General features: G+C 39.4%; 1 protein-coding gene across 2 annotated transcripts; it reads left to right on the top strand.

The window, feature by feature from the left end:
• Positions 1-298: 298 nt before the first annotated feature.
• rilp (Rab interacting lysosomal protein) lies at positions 299-13,466 on the top strand. Of its 2 annotated transcripts, none has more exons than XM_084718169.1 (8): positions 299-931; positions 4,162-4,288; positions 8,205-8,326; positions 9,328-9,513; positions 10,337-10,506; positions 10,646-10,771; positions 10,865-10,963; positions 12,742-13,466. In XM_084718169.1, exons 1-8 carry the CDS (start codon positions 578-580, stop codon positions 12,866-12,868), a joined length of 1,311 nt encoding a protein of 436 aa, XP_084574295.1. In that variant the 5' UTR covers positions 299-577; the 3' UTR covers positions 12,869-13,466. The 2 variants fall into 2 exon arrangements, with proteins under 2 accessions (XP_084574295.1, XP_084574294.1); XM_084718168.1 differs by having other exon boundaries at positions 300-931; positions 4,165-4,288.
• Positions 13,467-14,874: the final 1,408 nt, after the last annotated feature.

Here is a 14,874-nt window from a genome sequence, read left to right as displayed (position 1 = left end):
TCCTGCTCAAGCACACTGTGCTTCAGTTTGTCCTGTTTGACTGTAGGTTTCCGCCTAATGCAACTACTTTTATTGTAGTAATTTGATTGACAGTTGAAGGTCGGGATTTCAGACTGCAGACCTACAGAGGAAATTCAATGTTCACGCTCTGGTGCATGCATCAGTATGCTCGACCTGGCAGGCGAGTTTCTGCATGTAGTGTGTGTGTGTGTGTGTGTGTGTGTGTGTGTGCATGCTCGAATTACATTGGTTGGGAAAGTGGGAGGATCTTGCAGAGTAGAGTGTATGACTATACTGTCCTGGACCGTCCAGCAGTGCATGTACTACAGTGTGTAGCAGAGTACTCGATGTCCTTGTATTTTTTGGTAGGCTGTGTTAATGTGACCACGCCGTAAAGATGTATGACGTGTTGCTGCAACAGGAGCAGGTCATGTTGTGGCGTGTCTGCGGCGCGAGCTCAACAATGCACGCACTTTAAACTTTACACCAGCACTAGTTTGCTGTTTTCACTTTTATAATCTGTCGGTTTCGATTGCTGAAACGGAGCATGTGAAGCGAGCTGCCGGGACTTACAGACATGGAGGAACCTGAAGCAGCACATCCAACAGAGACCAACAGACAGCAACAGACAGAGGGCTGTTTTGACAGGACGTTCTCGGCTCTGACCGTGGATGATGTGTACGAAATAGCCAAACTGATCGGCACCGAGGTAGAGAAACTTATCGACGGCTGCGGTAGAGAGAGCGTCGTGGGTCTGGTGCCGAAGATCGTGAAAGTGCTGGAGCTGCTGGAGAGCTTCGCGTCGAGGAACCATGCTCACAAACTGAGGGAAGAGGAGCTGCTCAAGACCTTCGAGACCATACAGCTGCAACAGCACAAGAAACGTGTGGGGAAAGAGAGCGACGAGGGAAACGATAAAAATGAAATACGGGTGAGAAACATGGCAGCGTTTAATCCTCTCAGTGTTTTGTAAACAGTATACTACAGGCGCCAGTTCTTTTTACCCACTGTGTGTGTGTGTGTGTGTGTGTGTGTTATCCCAAAGAGCCAACTGTGTTAACAGTGCTTCACTTCTGCGACAGTGTGTCTGGTGTATTCAGTGTCGTGACAAACATCCAACCTACGTAACGAACGTTGGTTGACAGGCAGGCAGAGGGAGACCAGTTACATGGCCGACACCTTCCAAATATAACAAACGTATTCAGAAGGATTGTATAGAACTTATGAAGTCAGTAATAAACGGAAAACTTGAAATACAGTATGATATAAACTCTAATAGCTAACATTACTGTGGCTGTCAGTTACTGACTAGTCTAATTTGTATCAATCCGCCAGCGTTAACCTGAAATACCAGCCCCGCCGCCCTTTGTTGTCAAGGCAACCGCGCATGACAGTTTAGCTAACGAGGTGTTGTAGCTAGTTCACACAAAGGTTAACATTGGGGATTATTACCTTTACCATTTACATTAATTTGCATTTTGTCTAACTGTACATAGGTTACTATAGTCGTGTACAGGACTGTGTTAGCTAGGTAATGCGACACAGTAGCTACCTTTGGTAGGAAAATGTTTTATTTCTTCTAGAGAACGTTAGGTATTAACTACGTTGGCTAAAAGGAAGCTAGCTAGCTAACTACTGTGAGACAGGTATTAGTTAACATACGTTAAAGTAGCACATTATCAGAACTAGTGCGAATTCGCCAGCCGTGCGCGCAGCGTGATGCGGTCGCTCCTGCTCGTCCCCCCAACTTCTGTTTTTGCATTCTTCTCATATTTATTCGTCTGTTTTTGTTGGCAAATTATTTAAGCTGCGCCATCTCTAAATATGTTGGTGAAAAGAGTTCTGGTCTGTTCAACAATTATATCATACAGACATATAGACGATCGTTTTAGGGATGAACCCTTTACAAATCAAGACTTGATAATCTCACAATGGCAGAGCTGTCCGTGCACAGTAAAAAATAAAAAATCTTTAAATCAAAAAATTGAATTGAATCTTGACCTTGAAGTCACAAAGTCATATTGAATCGCGGATTGTTAATCGGTTATTAAATTAACTATTATTATGATCGATTGATTGATTTGAGTAGCTAATTTTTTAAGAAAAAATGTCAAAATCCTTTGATTCCTGATTCTTAAATGTAAATATTTTAGGGTTCTTTACTCCTCAGTGTCAGTAAGCTGAATATCTTTGGGTTGTGGGGAAAACAAGACAATTGAGGACGTCTTTCTGTGCTTTGGGAAACACTGATCGACATTTATCACCGTTTTCTGACGTTTCATAGACCAAACAACTACTGGTTGTTTCGTCAAGAAAATAATTGGTCAATTACTGGATTATAACAATAACTGTCAGTCACAGCCCTGGTCAGTTGTTGAGTTTTGAAGATCATCTGCCATCTCTCAAATATAATGGAATGGCACTTGTGTTATTCAAGGTACCAAAAAATACATTAAAAAAACAACAACTCTAAAACAATGTCTCTTATCTATGTTAAGTGACTTCTACTAACAGAAACATGTTCTCTGTGTTGGTAATCCTCATATATTGTGTTTGGGTGCTGACAGAAAGTAAACAGCTGTGGGAGGACAGATTGCTCAGTGCTTCACTTCCAGCATTTGTGCGGTTTGTCCTGCTGTGATAAGTCATATCCAGTTTGTGGAGCGAAAGAGAAGCAAACTGTTGTGTCACTGTCTAAAATCCTCCCTCACTTTAGATAACCGCAGTGAGTCTTGCTCTCTGCAGCTTGTTCATAATGACATGTCGATTATGTTGATGAATAGCTCCAGCCCTAGCTGGGACCAATTTCATGTAGGAGCTACTTTCTTTGTACCACAGAAAGAAAGTAAATGCTACATGAAACTGCTCACAACAAAGTCTGTGGATTATCTTTGATAACCGGGTCATTTCTGGAAAGAGGAATAGCTGTTGAGTTTTCTCAATGTATCTTTTGTGCCATGAAGTTAGATTATATTTAAGAGAAGGTAGACATCTTTATGGCCGATATCTCCGAAACTCAGCAGCTCACACCAAAACTATCTAGATGGACAAATAGAATTGCAGTTAAGATGAAAAGTGTGTATTTTGGAGTGGACTGTCCCTTTTAAGTATCAAAGTTAAGATATCACTGTAAATCAGACTCATCTTTAATAATAATGAATATGGATGTTCAAAAATTATTGATCAGAGTTAGTGTGGCATAGGATTAACAATTTTCAGAGCTTATTGAATGCTGTACATTAAACTATCAACAGGGCAAAGTGGGCCACTGGACCCCAGGGCCCCAGGGCCCCAGGGCAGGTTCACTGTGTGGGGTAAGTAGCTTGTTGCAATTCAATTAACAGAAACTTTGAATGGAAATATGCAGTCTAACACGAAATAGAGGTTAATAGGGCACCAGCAGCTCAATTTTGGCTTGACTCAAGCAGGTTAATCTGGCCATGTGTGAGTTCGTGTAGCCTAATATATAAAACCTCTTTTTAAAGTAAACAGCCATATGGGTGGAAATACAGCTTATTATTTCACCTCTTAGTTGTACTTAAATAAAAGTATGAAGTGTCACAAAATAATCAGACGACAGTGAAATGCTGCTGTGACATAACGACAGTACAGTCAGAGGGAAGTTTGTGCTGGACTTCCACAGCAAGAGCCTGCCATTGTAGTACATGTGTTAAGGTTTATTAACACATATATTAACACAACAAAGGACGTCATTGTTGTGAGACTGTGACAAGCAATCTTTCAACTGCCTTAATAAAAGCAAAGCAATTACCTGTTTTAAAAAGGCTTTTGATCGTACTACTTCATTACTTAACAAAGTATTTGTTTTATGCTGTTTGACCTACATCATGTAAAATATATTTCTGCTTATCCATCAGCATGTCTAACCCTTATACTATAATCCATAATATCAATGCACTCTAGTTAAGACAGCATTATTTTCAATAGTTGTTGAGAAAGTAATTGCAGAGGTGTGGTGTGATGTCTTGGAACCATTTCAACAAAACATCTGTAAGGACTCAACAACAGAGTGACAAACCCGTTTGGATCCAGCCTGTTCAGCAGAAGCCAAATGCTTACATGCTCATGAGATTTAAACAGAAAGCTGTGTATCCTGTCCCTGACGTCACGGTTTTACAGTCTGTCCTCTGTCCTCTCAAGCAGGAGCTGCAGCAGAAGGAGCAGCAGTGGAGAAGGAGGTGTGAGGAGCTGCAGGTCCAGGTGCAGCAGCTCCAAGAGGACAGGGAGGAGCTGCAGAGCAGGCTCAAGGGCAGCCATGCACAGGAAGGTATGTCCCAAGATTCGGAAGATAAACGTGAAATATGTGAAGAGTTGTTCTGGGCTGTGTTCACTAAATTGCTTCCAAAAATCAGTTCCAAAAGATTTAGTTGTTCCAAAAGCAGCCTTTCACTGTTCTGTATTATGTATTGTTTATAGTACTCACATGACAGTTTAAATCCCACCCTGAAAAGTAAGATTTTAACACATGAATTTGTCATCAAGTCTGGGGGAATCATGGGGATTTTTTCCATCTGTGAGAGCTGAGTTGACAGTATAAACTGGAAATCTGTGGCTTACACATTTTGTGTTCTTAGGCCCGCTCTATAGCCCCAGTTGATAAGTTTTAGATAACATAAAACAAATAAATGTTGTTAAATGATATCACAAAGACACCATAGCATTATTTATACCTTATTGCTTCAAGAAGCACCGTAAACAGCAGGGAAACACTCAAGTATTTTTTCCAAACAGAATTGGATCTGAATTTGGTGTGAATGTCCTTATGATCCCTCTTCTTTAAATAAGCAAATTAACCTCGCAGTCATTTGGTTATGCAGTTTCCTACTGAATGCAAATGTATGTCGCAGTACTTTCTATGAAGATGCGTCTCAACCAACTACAGTGCAGATTCAAAGCAGTGGGTTAACAGTCACACACACTGAGGCTGCAGGAAGCAGTCAAACTGGTCGTTGCAATGTTTATAGTGCAGTTATTTTTGAAGCAGTAGAAGTTCTTACAGATAGGAGAGGAACTACTTTTTTTCTACTAGAAAGAAAGTAGTTCCTACATGAAACTCCACACAACAAAGTCTGTCTTTTTTTTGGTGCTTTGAGCACCACAAGCCAACTGTCATTTGGGTCCATTATATTGGAGAGAAGACAGACATCTCTATGGACTATATCTCCAAAAGTCACACCAAAAATATCTAGATGGATCAGTTGCACACCTGGAGGTGAACTGTCAGTTTAAAATTAACTGAAGAACCTAAAACTAGCCTAAAAGAACATCAAACTAACCTTAAAAAAACTAAAACCTAACCTAAAGTAACCTAAAATCCTCTGAGCTTCTCTCTCTGGCAACATCTTTGATGTTATAACTGGTTTTAGAAAGTGAAACAGAAAAGATATTATCTCTCTTGTGTTCACTGCTAAATTTCAGTGAGCCAGTGGGGTGGAGTGTCTTTGCTGACTCTTGTTTTCTTGTACTGACAGGAAAAACATGCCATCTAAATCCTTTAGTGATTTATTTGACAAGAGGCCGTGTGGCAGGTGAATGTGATCATTCATTTTATGTGACTGCTGTTGGGCTCCTGTGCTTCACTCAGCTGAGGGGAAGTTTAACATGGCTGTTGATTATTTCAGTTTAAGGAAATGAATAGTAATTTTATGGGACAGCAGTATGTGGTTTAAAAGACAGTTTAGTTTTGCTGCTGCACCAGTTTTTCTATTAATGATATCTATTGTATCTGTGTGATAGCTTTGGTTTTATTTGCTCAGGTTATGAGATATCCACGTCAGAGATAGATTCCTCCCTCCACTCCAGTACAATAGAGGTGAATGGAATGTTATTTGTGGTATGTGTGGTATGCATTAAACATATATCAGAGAAACTCAACAGTGAAATGTCTTTCCTGACATTGTCTCAGCTGACAAAGTTCAGTTGGGAGTGAAAATGAAAGGAAGCTGTTGCTGCTGGTCATTGCACTTCATCTCAATTTATTATTTTCTTTATAAGCCTTCATGGTAAGTTGACCCCAAGACGCTTTGTTAAACTGGAGGCTGCAGTGTTTCTGCTCTGAGGGCCGCTGTTAATGTGTTTCTTTCAATGTTATTTGTACTATTGTTTTCATAGCTTCCTCAGTGTAGCTAACCTGCCAACTTTTCATAATCCCCCTCCCCCCACCAAACATCATCCATCGTCCATGATGTTTGACAGTGAACATCATCAGTTTCTTTGGCGTTGACTCTATAATATAACAGCATAATAATGCAAGTACACACTTTCAATGAGCAAGAACTTGAAATTCAGACAACAGACGATGAGAGGACAAAAACAGCAGAATGTGTCTCAGCATAGTGATTTCTGCTCATTTGGTTTAGGCACTGTTAAATGAATGTCTTATAATGGTAGGTAAAAGCCTGCTGTTTGGCTTCATGTTGGCTGAAGTGTCAGTGACATTCTTGTTTAAACATGAAAAAAAAAAACAACTTTTTTTTTTGTTTTTTGATCAATAACTCCAGTCCTCGTCATGTATAGCAAATGATAATTCAGTTTCATAATTTTAACCCTCTAAATGCCAGTTTATTTACATAATGACACTTTTCTTTACACAAAAAATGAATTATTTTCTATTTGATGAATGCAAAGTGTTTTTTTTTTGCTGGGATTATCAGTCTGGGAAATGTCAATGATTAGCAACAACGCTGATTTTGATCGATTATTACTTTTTGTGCTGTTACAAAAAATACAAAAAAAATCACACTTTCCCTCCTGCAGCCCTAAAAGGGATACCATAAATAAACTGCACTTCTGGTCCTGGCTAAATTTATAACTTCTCATGTGCACCTGCATAAACTAATCGAGGCACCTCGCTGCCTTGTTTACATTCTGCTCTGCAGGGATTCACTGCTTCATTATGATGCAGACATGGTTGCAAAGGTCATGTTGCTATGAGGGGATTTCTGCTCACTTTTTTATCTTTTCACTTCAAACACTTGAATCAAAGAAAATGCAGTGAGAACCATTGATTTTACAGACCACATCTGTAAAACCATCTGTAATGTTTTTCTGTGTGTATTTTTTTAGCCTCTGAATGACAGGGCTACAGAGGAATTACCAGGATTTCACATTTCTGTATTGCAATGGCAGTAGAATGAAAATAAGTGTTTTTGATGATAGTCATTGAGGACAAAAAAAGGTTCCAGGGGGAAACTGAGTTTTTTGTCTGGACAGTGGAAAATTCTGTTTTTTTCAGTGTTGATGCTGAAATTCCAAAATTCATATCTTTGTCAGATATCATCATCTCAGCATAATAACTGCCAAAATGGGAGCAAAACATACAATTGAAAAGCCCTAAAAGGTCGCAGGAGGGCCTGAGGGTTAAAGGAACAGTTAACCCCAAAATAAAAAATACATATTTTTCCTCTGGCCTGTAGTGATATTTATCCATCTATACGCAGCTATAGAATCTACCAGAACTTCATTCTTTCCAATAGAAAGAAAGTAGTTCCTACATGAAACTGGTCTGTGAATTATTTTGAGTAACAGGGTCATGATTCTTTCTTTCTTTTTCTTTTTTTAGTGCTTTGAGCAACACAAGGCAAGTGTCATCTAATTCCATTATATTGGAGAGAAAGCAGACATCTCTACAGCTGATATTTCCAAAGCTCTGCAACTCAGGCCAAAAACATTTGGATGGATAAATAGCACTACAGACCAGGGGAAAAATATGTATTTTTGGGGATGAACTATCCCTTTAAACAAACATACTTGTAAACACAGCGGCTATTATGTTAAAATATATGGACACACACAGTGTGGCATGCCTAACTATAGCCATATTTCTCACCATGTAAATTGTAGGAATGGCTGGAAAAAAGTATCCAGCTTTGTTGTATATTTTCATACCCTGTATGCAGTCAACACTCTGCTTTCTGCTTTTCCATGGTTAGTTTATTACATGATGAGAATATTTAACACTCAGGATGACTAAAACGGCTCTGTTAGCCTTCAATTAATTATACAGCTTAATGTAACGATAAAATACTACCCATTCCAGAAGAATACATCCTGTAAAAGGATGTACGCTTAGGGCCCCTTTTTTCATGACCTGACCCTTTGTGTGTGTGTGTGTGTGTGTGTGTGTGTGTGTGTGTGTGTGTGTGTGTGTGTGTGTGTGTGTGTGTGTGTGTGTGTGTATGCAGACCGTGTCCAGCGGCAGGAGCGAGAGGTGATGCTGAAGCTGAAGGAGGTGGTGGACAGGCAGAGAGATGAGCTGAGGGCCAAAGTCCAGGAGATAACCACCATCTCCAAGGAGGTAGAGGCGGTAAGGAGACACAGACACAAACATATGACCATTCCTCTGCCCACGCACGATGACACATTCTCATTAAAAGTCACACATTCATGCACAGCAGCTCTCAACTCAAGAAGAACCATTTGTTGTCATTTCATTGGGTGCTGTGTTTCCAGAGTGGGCGAAGGCTGTGATCCTCGCTGGTGTGACAGGAATGAACACGTGGACACACAAACACTATTATAATGTCTGTGACTGTGGCTTCAAAGGTCGTTTTTTAAAGGCATGTTGGCTTTTCTGATGACATACATAATTACACACTCATGTATCACATGCAGCATCAAAAGAAGATTTATATTACATAAACGCCACCAATAAACACACTGGAGGACAGGAAGTGTTCTCACTATCAGGGAACAGTGCAGAGATTATCCACATAGTTACTGGTTGAGGGTTAAGCTGCAGTTAAGACAAGTCGGGGCAGAATTTTCACCCCCACACGCCTAGTGTGTGTGTGTGTGTGTGTGTGTGTGTTCTTGTATGATTGTTTGCACGTGTCTGTATGTGTGTCAGGGCATGCATACCACATGATTCAACAGCCATGATGGGGTGTGTATTTGTTAATGTTTTTTACTCACAGTCAGTTGACTTGAGTGAAAGAGTGACAAAACAGCTCATGGTCAACTTGAACTAGTGCCTCTGTTTGCTCAAATGGATGCCTAGAATTTTTTTTCATCTTTAAAATGAATGCTGCACTTGTGTTGACATGGTGTGGTTTCATTCCTTGCCCTCTTCTTACCCCAGACTTTTGGTCCAAATCCCACGCATGGAGACATTTTCACCCCACTCACAGATGCAGATAGAGTGTCTTTTTGTTTCAGCTCTGCCTTGTTGGTTTTGGGTTTAACGGTATTTACACCTGGCAGGAAATATTTAAACAAAACTTGACTTTAAACCTGTTTAGTGGGTCTTGCTTCAGCTCATGATTAAAACTGTAGTTCATATGTATCTCTGTCTGTGTGTATGTGCAGCTCCAGGAGCAGTTGGAGCGCTTCATGAAGATGAACGCAGAGCTGCGACACAAGCAGAACGTCCTGCAGGCCCAGCTGAAGAGCTCCGTGGAGAGGAAGGCCGACATGGAGGCTGACCTGAAAGAGAAAAGCAAAATGATTGAAAACCTCCAAGCACAGCTGGACCAAACCAACAGCAATGGCCCTGTATGCACGCCTCTTACACAGAATAATTATATAGTATATATGTCAGTTATGATTCCTTTATTTCATGTCAAAACATGTACGATAGTCTGTGTTTCACATGTGTGAAAATGTGCTTGCTTATGTGCTTCTGAACTTCAATGAGGCTCTTTTACTCAACATAAAGTTGGGTTGCACCAACAAGGATTATTTTTTAAGCGCAATTAAGTCATAGTTTAACTTTAGATCATGTTGCCCCAGACTTTAAAACTAGCTTAAAGTTCAGAAAGATTAAATTTAAACCTCTTTAAACCTGCAGTTTATTTGTTAATCTTCTAGTATTTGGCCGTATTGCTCCTTTAATTCAGCACAACACATTTTTCTCAAAGAAGACTTTAGAGCTTCTCTGTAAAGAAGTTAGTCTAGTTAGCCTCTCTGTCTTTGTTAACTTTTTAGCTAGCTAGCAAACAAGGTAACATTTTAGTAAACAAGCTAGCAAACAATTAAGATGCAAATGAGCCCACAGCACTCACTTTTTTATGTTTTTTCCATTTGGGTAAGCAAGCATATTCATTAAACTCCATTTAATGTCCCTTTCCCATTTACATCTATGTATTTGGATTTACTAAACAGAGTTCTGCTTAATTTAAAATATAGATTTACTCATGTTTAACTTTGCTCTTAGAACTAATCTTAATTTGGTGCTGCCCAGTGTAAGAGATTTGAAAATTAATTTAAATCTTGTATAACTGATCAAATAACAGTTGTTTTCAAACCTACTCCAATGAAAAGAATCTAACAACATTTTTGTAGTTTGTAATTCCTGATGACGCTCTTCTCCCATCAGACCAGTCCAAGTAAAACAACTTGTGAATCAACGAAAAAGTCGTCGGTTGACCAGAAGGATCCTGATCAGCCGTGCTTCACCAAGAAGGAGGTGCGTGACATCATTTTCGAGAGGAACGAGCTCAAAACCAACCTGTTCCTGGTGCAGGAGGAGCTCAACTACTACCAGAGGTGGGTACACTGTGTATCTGGTTTTGCTATTGGTCTGAGAAAAAGTTTGCACTTTTTAGTCATTTGCAGTCAGTTTAAATTCAGATGTGTGAGTTTTAAAGAAATGTTCCTAAATGAAAATGGTCGTGTGTTTCTGCAGGGAGATCCTGAATGAGGAGAGGTGTCCTGGTTTCTTGTTAGAAGCCGTCCGCTCTGCCATCAACAAAAAGAGAAAGCTGATTAAGGCAAAGATGCTTGGGATTCCTGTGACCCAGTGCAGCAGCAGGTCTCTCTTACACACATTCATGATATCCAGAAATAATGGGCCGGTGTAGAAATACGTACAGAAGAGAACCTAGTCTTTTATTCTCTTTTCCAGTGACGAGGAGGAGCGGAGTTCTCAGTTTGGGCAGACAGAAGTAGATGGTACAGAAGTTGACGGCACTGACAAACCAGCTGAGTCACGTATTCAAAGCCTGTGAGTACAGCTTCGGCCTGCACTGCTACACTGCAACGCCCAGACATGAAACCACAAGGCTGGTCCACAAAAACCTAGACATGATGTCGTCATCTGTTTACTTGGTGGTTTTTGGAAGTGGTGGTTTGGTTATTTTTGTTTCCCTGTTTATGTTATTGCTTTGACAAAATATAAGTTAATTTCCTTTTTCTGGCAAGTTCAGAACTATGTTATCTTATTATCTTATTATCCCTGAAAGAGAAAGAGAAACATCAGACGTGACAAAATTCCTGAGATGGATTTAACCCTGATGATTTAGTAACTGAAGCATGATGCTTCACTTCGGACTCTTAATACCTGTTCTTGTTAAGTCAAGTCAAATTTTATTTCTATAGCCTAAAATCACAAATTACAATTTGAATCAGGCAGCTTTACTGTCTGTACAGTGTGCAACACCCTCTGTCCTTTAGACCGAAAAAAAAATTTAGTGGGAAAAAAATGGAAGTCACCTCAGGGAGAACCAAGGAGGAGGCGTCACCCTCCCTGGACAAACAGTATGTGCAATAGCAGTCTCACTATGTTTACACTAAAGTTAGTAATTCAACAGAGCAACCTTAAAATTGATTCTATCCCCCCTAAAATGTGCATATATTGAGAAAAGTTTGTCATGCAACTTTAACTAATGAAAGAACAGGGAGTGGGAATTACCAGGAGGGAAGGAGGAGACGTTCAGGGAAGGAAATCTTACTTACTTAGTAACTTTGGGAAAATAGTTTTGAGTCTGGATGAGAGAAAACCTGAGCCTGGCTGAGAATTTACTTAAGTGAAGAATGTGTTTGACAACTCTTGTCTGGCCAGGACTGTGTGTGTGTGTGTGTGTGTGTGTGTGTGTGTGTGTGTGTGTGTGTGTGTGTGTGTGTGTGTGTGTCTGTGTGTGTGTGTGTGTGTGTGTCTGTGTCTGTGTGTTTTAATACATTATTTCTTCATGAAACTTGGAGGCAGGGCAAAAAATAAATGAAAGAAAACTGATAAATATTAGTTTATGCCAGAGGGGCAAACTTTGAGAATGAAAAGCATTTAAGATAAAACTGCTGTTGTGGTGTACTTAACATTTTTTATCTTCATTCTTTAAAAGTCACCAGAATGCAGTAAACTAGTTCTCAGAAACTTTTTTTTCTCTCCGTTCTTGAAGTCTCAAGGTTGTCAAATACGAGGGATGTAACAGTGTATTGAATATTGCAATAAACAAAAATCTCAATACTGTGTAATGATATCTACTGCAGTATTACATGTTTAATTATTTTATTTAATTATTTTTATTTTGTTTTATAAAATGGCTTCTCCTAACTGCTGCATTATTTTCGTTTTGACAGCTCACTCCATTTTTTGCACATTCTTAGGTTATGGCTGGCTACTGTTTTATTAAAGAAGTAAAGCAGAGCACTTTAAATTAATGAGATTTAATTTTGTATTATCACTTCTGCTACAGATGATCTGAAATAATTTTTTTTTCAGCTTAGAATCACTGAAGAGAAACAAGAAAAGGAATGATCAGTTAAACAAGACAAGACAAAAAATTATTTTGTCACTTGCACTATAACATCATTAAATGCAAAGTAAGAATAATAACCACCGCTTCTAAAAGCTGAATCAGAGATCTGTGAATCAAAGCAGTTTCATGTCTGTCAGCTGGAGCTGGAACTGTGCTGAGATCCTCGTCAATCCCAGACTATATTTAGCTGTAATCCCCGACTACAGCTCTGACCTCATGCCTGCCTTTTCTACTCTGTCGGCTGCAGCTTTGGCTTCCTGACGCGGTCGGGCAGCGGCCGGAGCCCCACCCACATGAGCAGCTCCGCCTCCACCTGGGAGATCATCGGAGACTCGGAGGCCACCGATGAGCCGGATCAGCGACCGTCCTCCTGAGCCCGGTACTGACCACAGAGATTTCTCCAAGTTTGTCTCCTTTTAATCTGAAACAGACACTTCATTCTTCCTTCAGTCACAAATTCTTCCTCAGTCTGGTTGGGGCTCAGGAACAACATGTGGACATTTGAACACAGAGTGAGGAAAGAGAACGTGTGAACGTGTTTAAACAAACTCCTCAGCTTTCTTTTTTGCTTTATTTTGCTTTCATTTCCCTTTTTTGTTAATTTCACTCTTACCCCAAATGTCATTATTTTTCCATAGAAATGATAAATAAGTACATATTTAGTACTACATTGTATATGGTACAGTGTACCGCAGTATTAAGAGGGATACTTTCTTTTGTATTATTCAAGTATTAATACAACAATCATGTTGTTCCTCATCATAGGAAAGTTTTATTGTTAGTAATTTTAGAAAAAACTGTTATTAAACATAGCTGTTTATATAGATCCTCAGACCTCTTCAACAAAAACCAAAGACATTACAAAAGTATATATTCTGAAATGAATACTACATGGAAAACAGTATATTAGATGGATAGTTGTCTTGTTGTTTGAGGTGGGGTTATATGAGGTACTTTGTAAATAGTCAGTGTGTTCCCTGCAGTAGATGGTGGTTGATGCACCTCCAGTTTGGACAGGAGTACCAGCATGGACAGAGTCAGCAACAACAAATTTTAGCCACCTAAAAAAAAAAAACAATATCATTTAAGTGTACGATATATTTAGAATATTTTCACCACTTTTCCTTGCCGTCAGACGGCCTTTTCTGATTGGAAACTGCTGTTATTTAAGCCAAATATCACTCACTCCAAATCAACCAGACTCCATGGGGGAAATCAGTTAGTTTACCGTGCATAACATCAGAGTTGCTGGTCTATATCTGCCTTGATTTCTTTGTCATTGTGTGACTTCAGTGAATCCAAACTAACCTTATAAAACACCAAAGACACACAATAACACAAACAAACTAACTGATAGAGGCAGCGGTAGTTCAGCAGCTCCTGTGTTCTGTGAGGTAAAATTAATGCTTTCAGTCATGGAGTTTTGTTGGTTTGGAGAGCGCGATATCTGACTTATATAACAGGGGTGACAGCAATTTAAAGTGGTGAAAATATTTGAATTATACCATACACTTAAACTGATGTCCACAGCAGTATATTGCTTTGCTTCCTATACTGGTACTCCTGCTGCCTCTCCAAACTGAGGGTGTCGACTGGCCTCTACTGTAGATAATACACTGACTATCTATAAGGTTCCTCATAAACCTTACTTGAAATGAATCAGAACTGTCCCTTCAACTTCACCTTTGTTCCACAAGAGGGCGTTAGTTAATTTTATAACTAATAATCAATATTTTACCACAGTTTTATCATGTATCTTTTACCTCAGTAGGAGACTTTTCAAGCCATGTGTTTGCTCATGTATCTTTCATGATTTGAAGCACTTCTGTACTCAGAGTTGTAGTCATTTTGTCAGCCTCTTCCAGTGGTGAGTGCTTTTTAACCCCTCAAGCCTTAACTTACCACTTGTATTGTTAAATTATATTTTCTTAATTTTCATTCATTGCACAGAGCCAAAGCCTTTGGCTGGAGTGTGTGTGATGTTGGTGCCAAAAATGTGCATGAGTACATGTGCATGTGAGCACATGTGTGGTGGCTGGTGTAACTGCCTATGCAGACTGGTTACTTTACTTTAAAAAGAAGCTATGAGTTTCCTTGTGGAAATGAGGAATTTTGTGTTGTTTTAGCCGACGAATTACCATAAAGTAACAACATTTACTCTGTATGACCCCTCTGTTCCCTCTAAATATCTGACATACTCAGACAGTGACAGACCAGTGATGTTGTATTTGTTGACAGACAATGAATGACCTTCCAATCAGATAATGTTTTCTTAAAATACTGTGTTCACAATTTATTTTTGTAAGCAAGTTTATAAAGGAGAGTTTTTGCTGCCGAAAACAGATTTCAGATGCCATTTGCCATGTGAGTGAATTTTACT

The sequence above is a fragment of the Lutjanus erythropterus genome, chromosome 4 (genome assembly GCF_056507025.1).
Source record: "Lutjanus erythropterus isolate fLutEry1 chromosome 4, fLutEry1.hap2, whole genome shotgun sequence".
Classification (NCBI taxonomy): domain Eukaryota; kingdom Metazoa; phylum Chordata; class Actinopteri; order Lutjaniformes; family Lutjanidae; genus Lutjanus; species Lutjanus erythropterus.
This window is presented reverse-complemented; position numbering and strand designations above follow the sequence as displayed.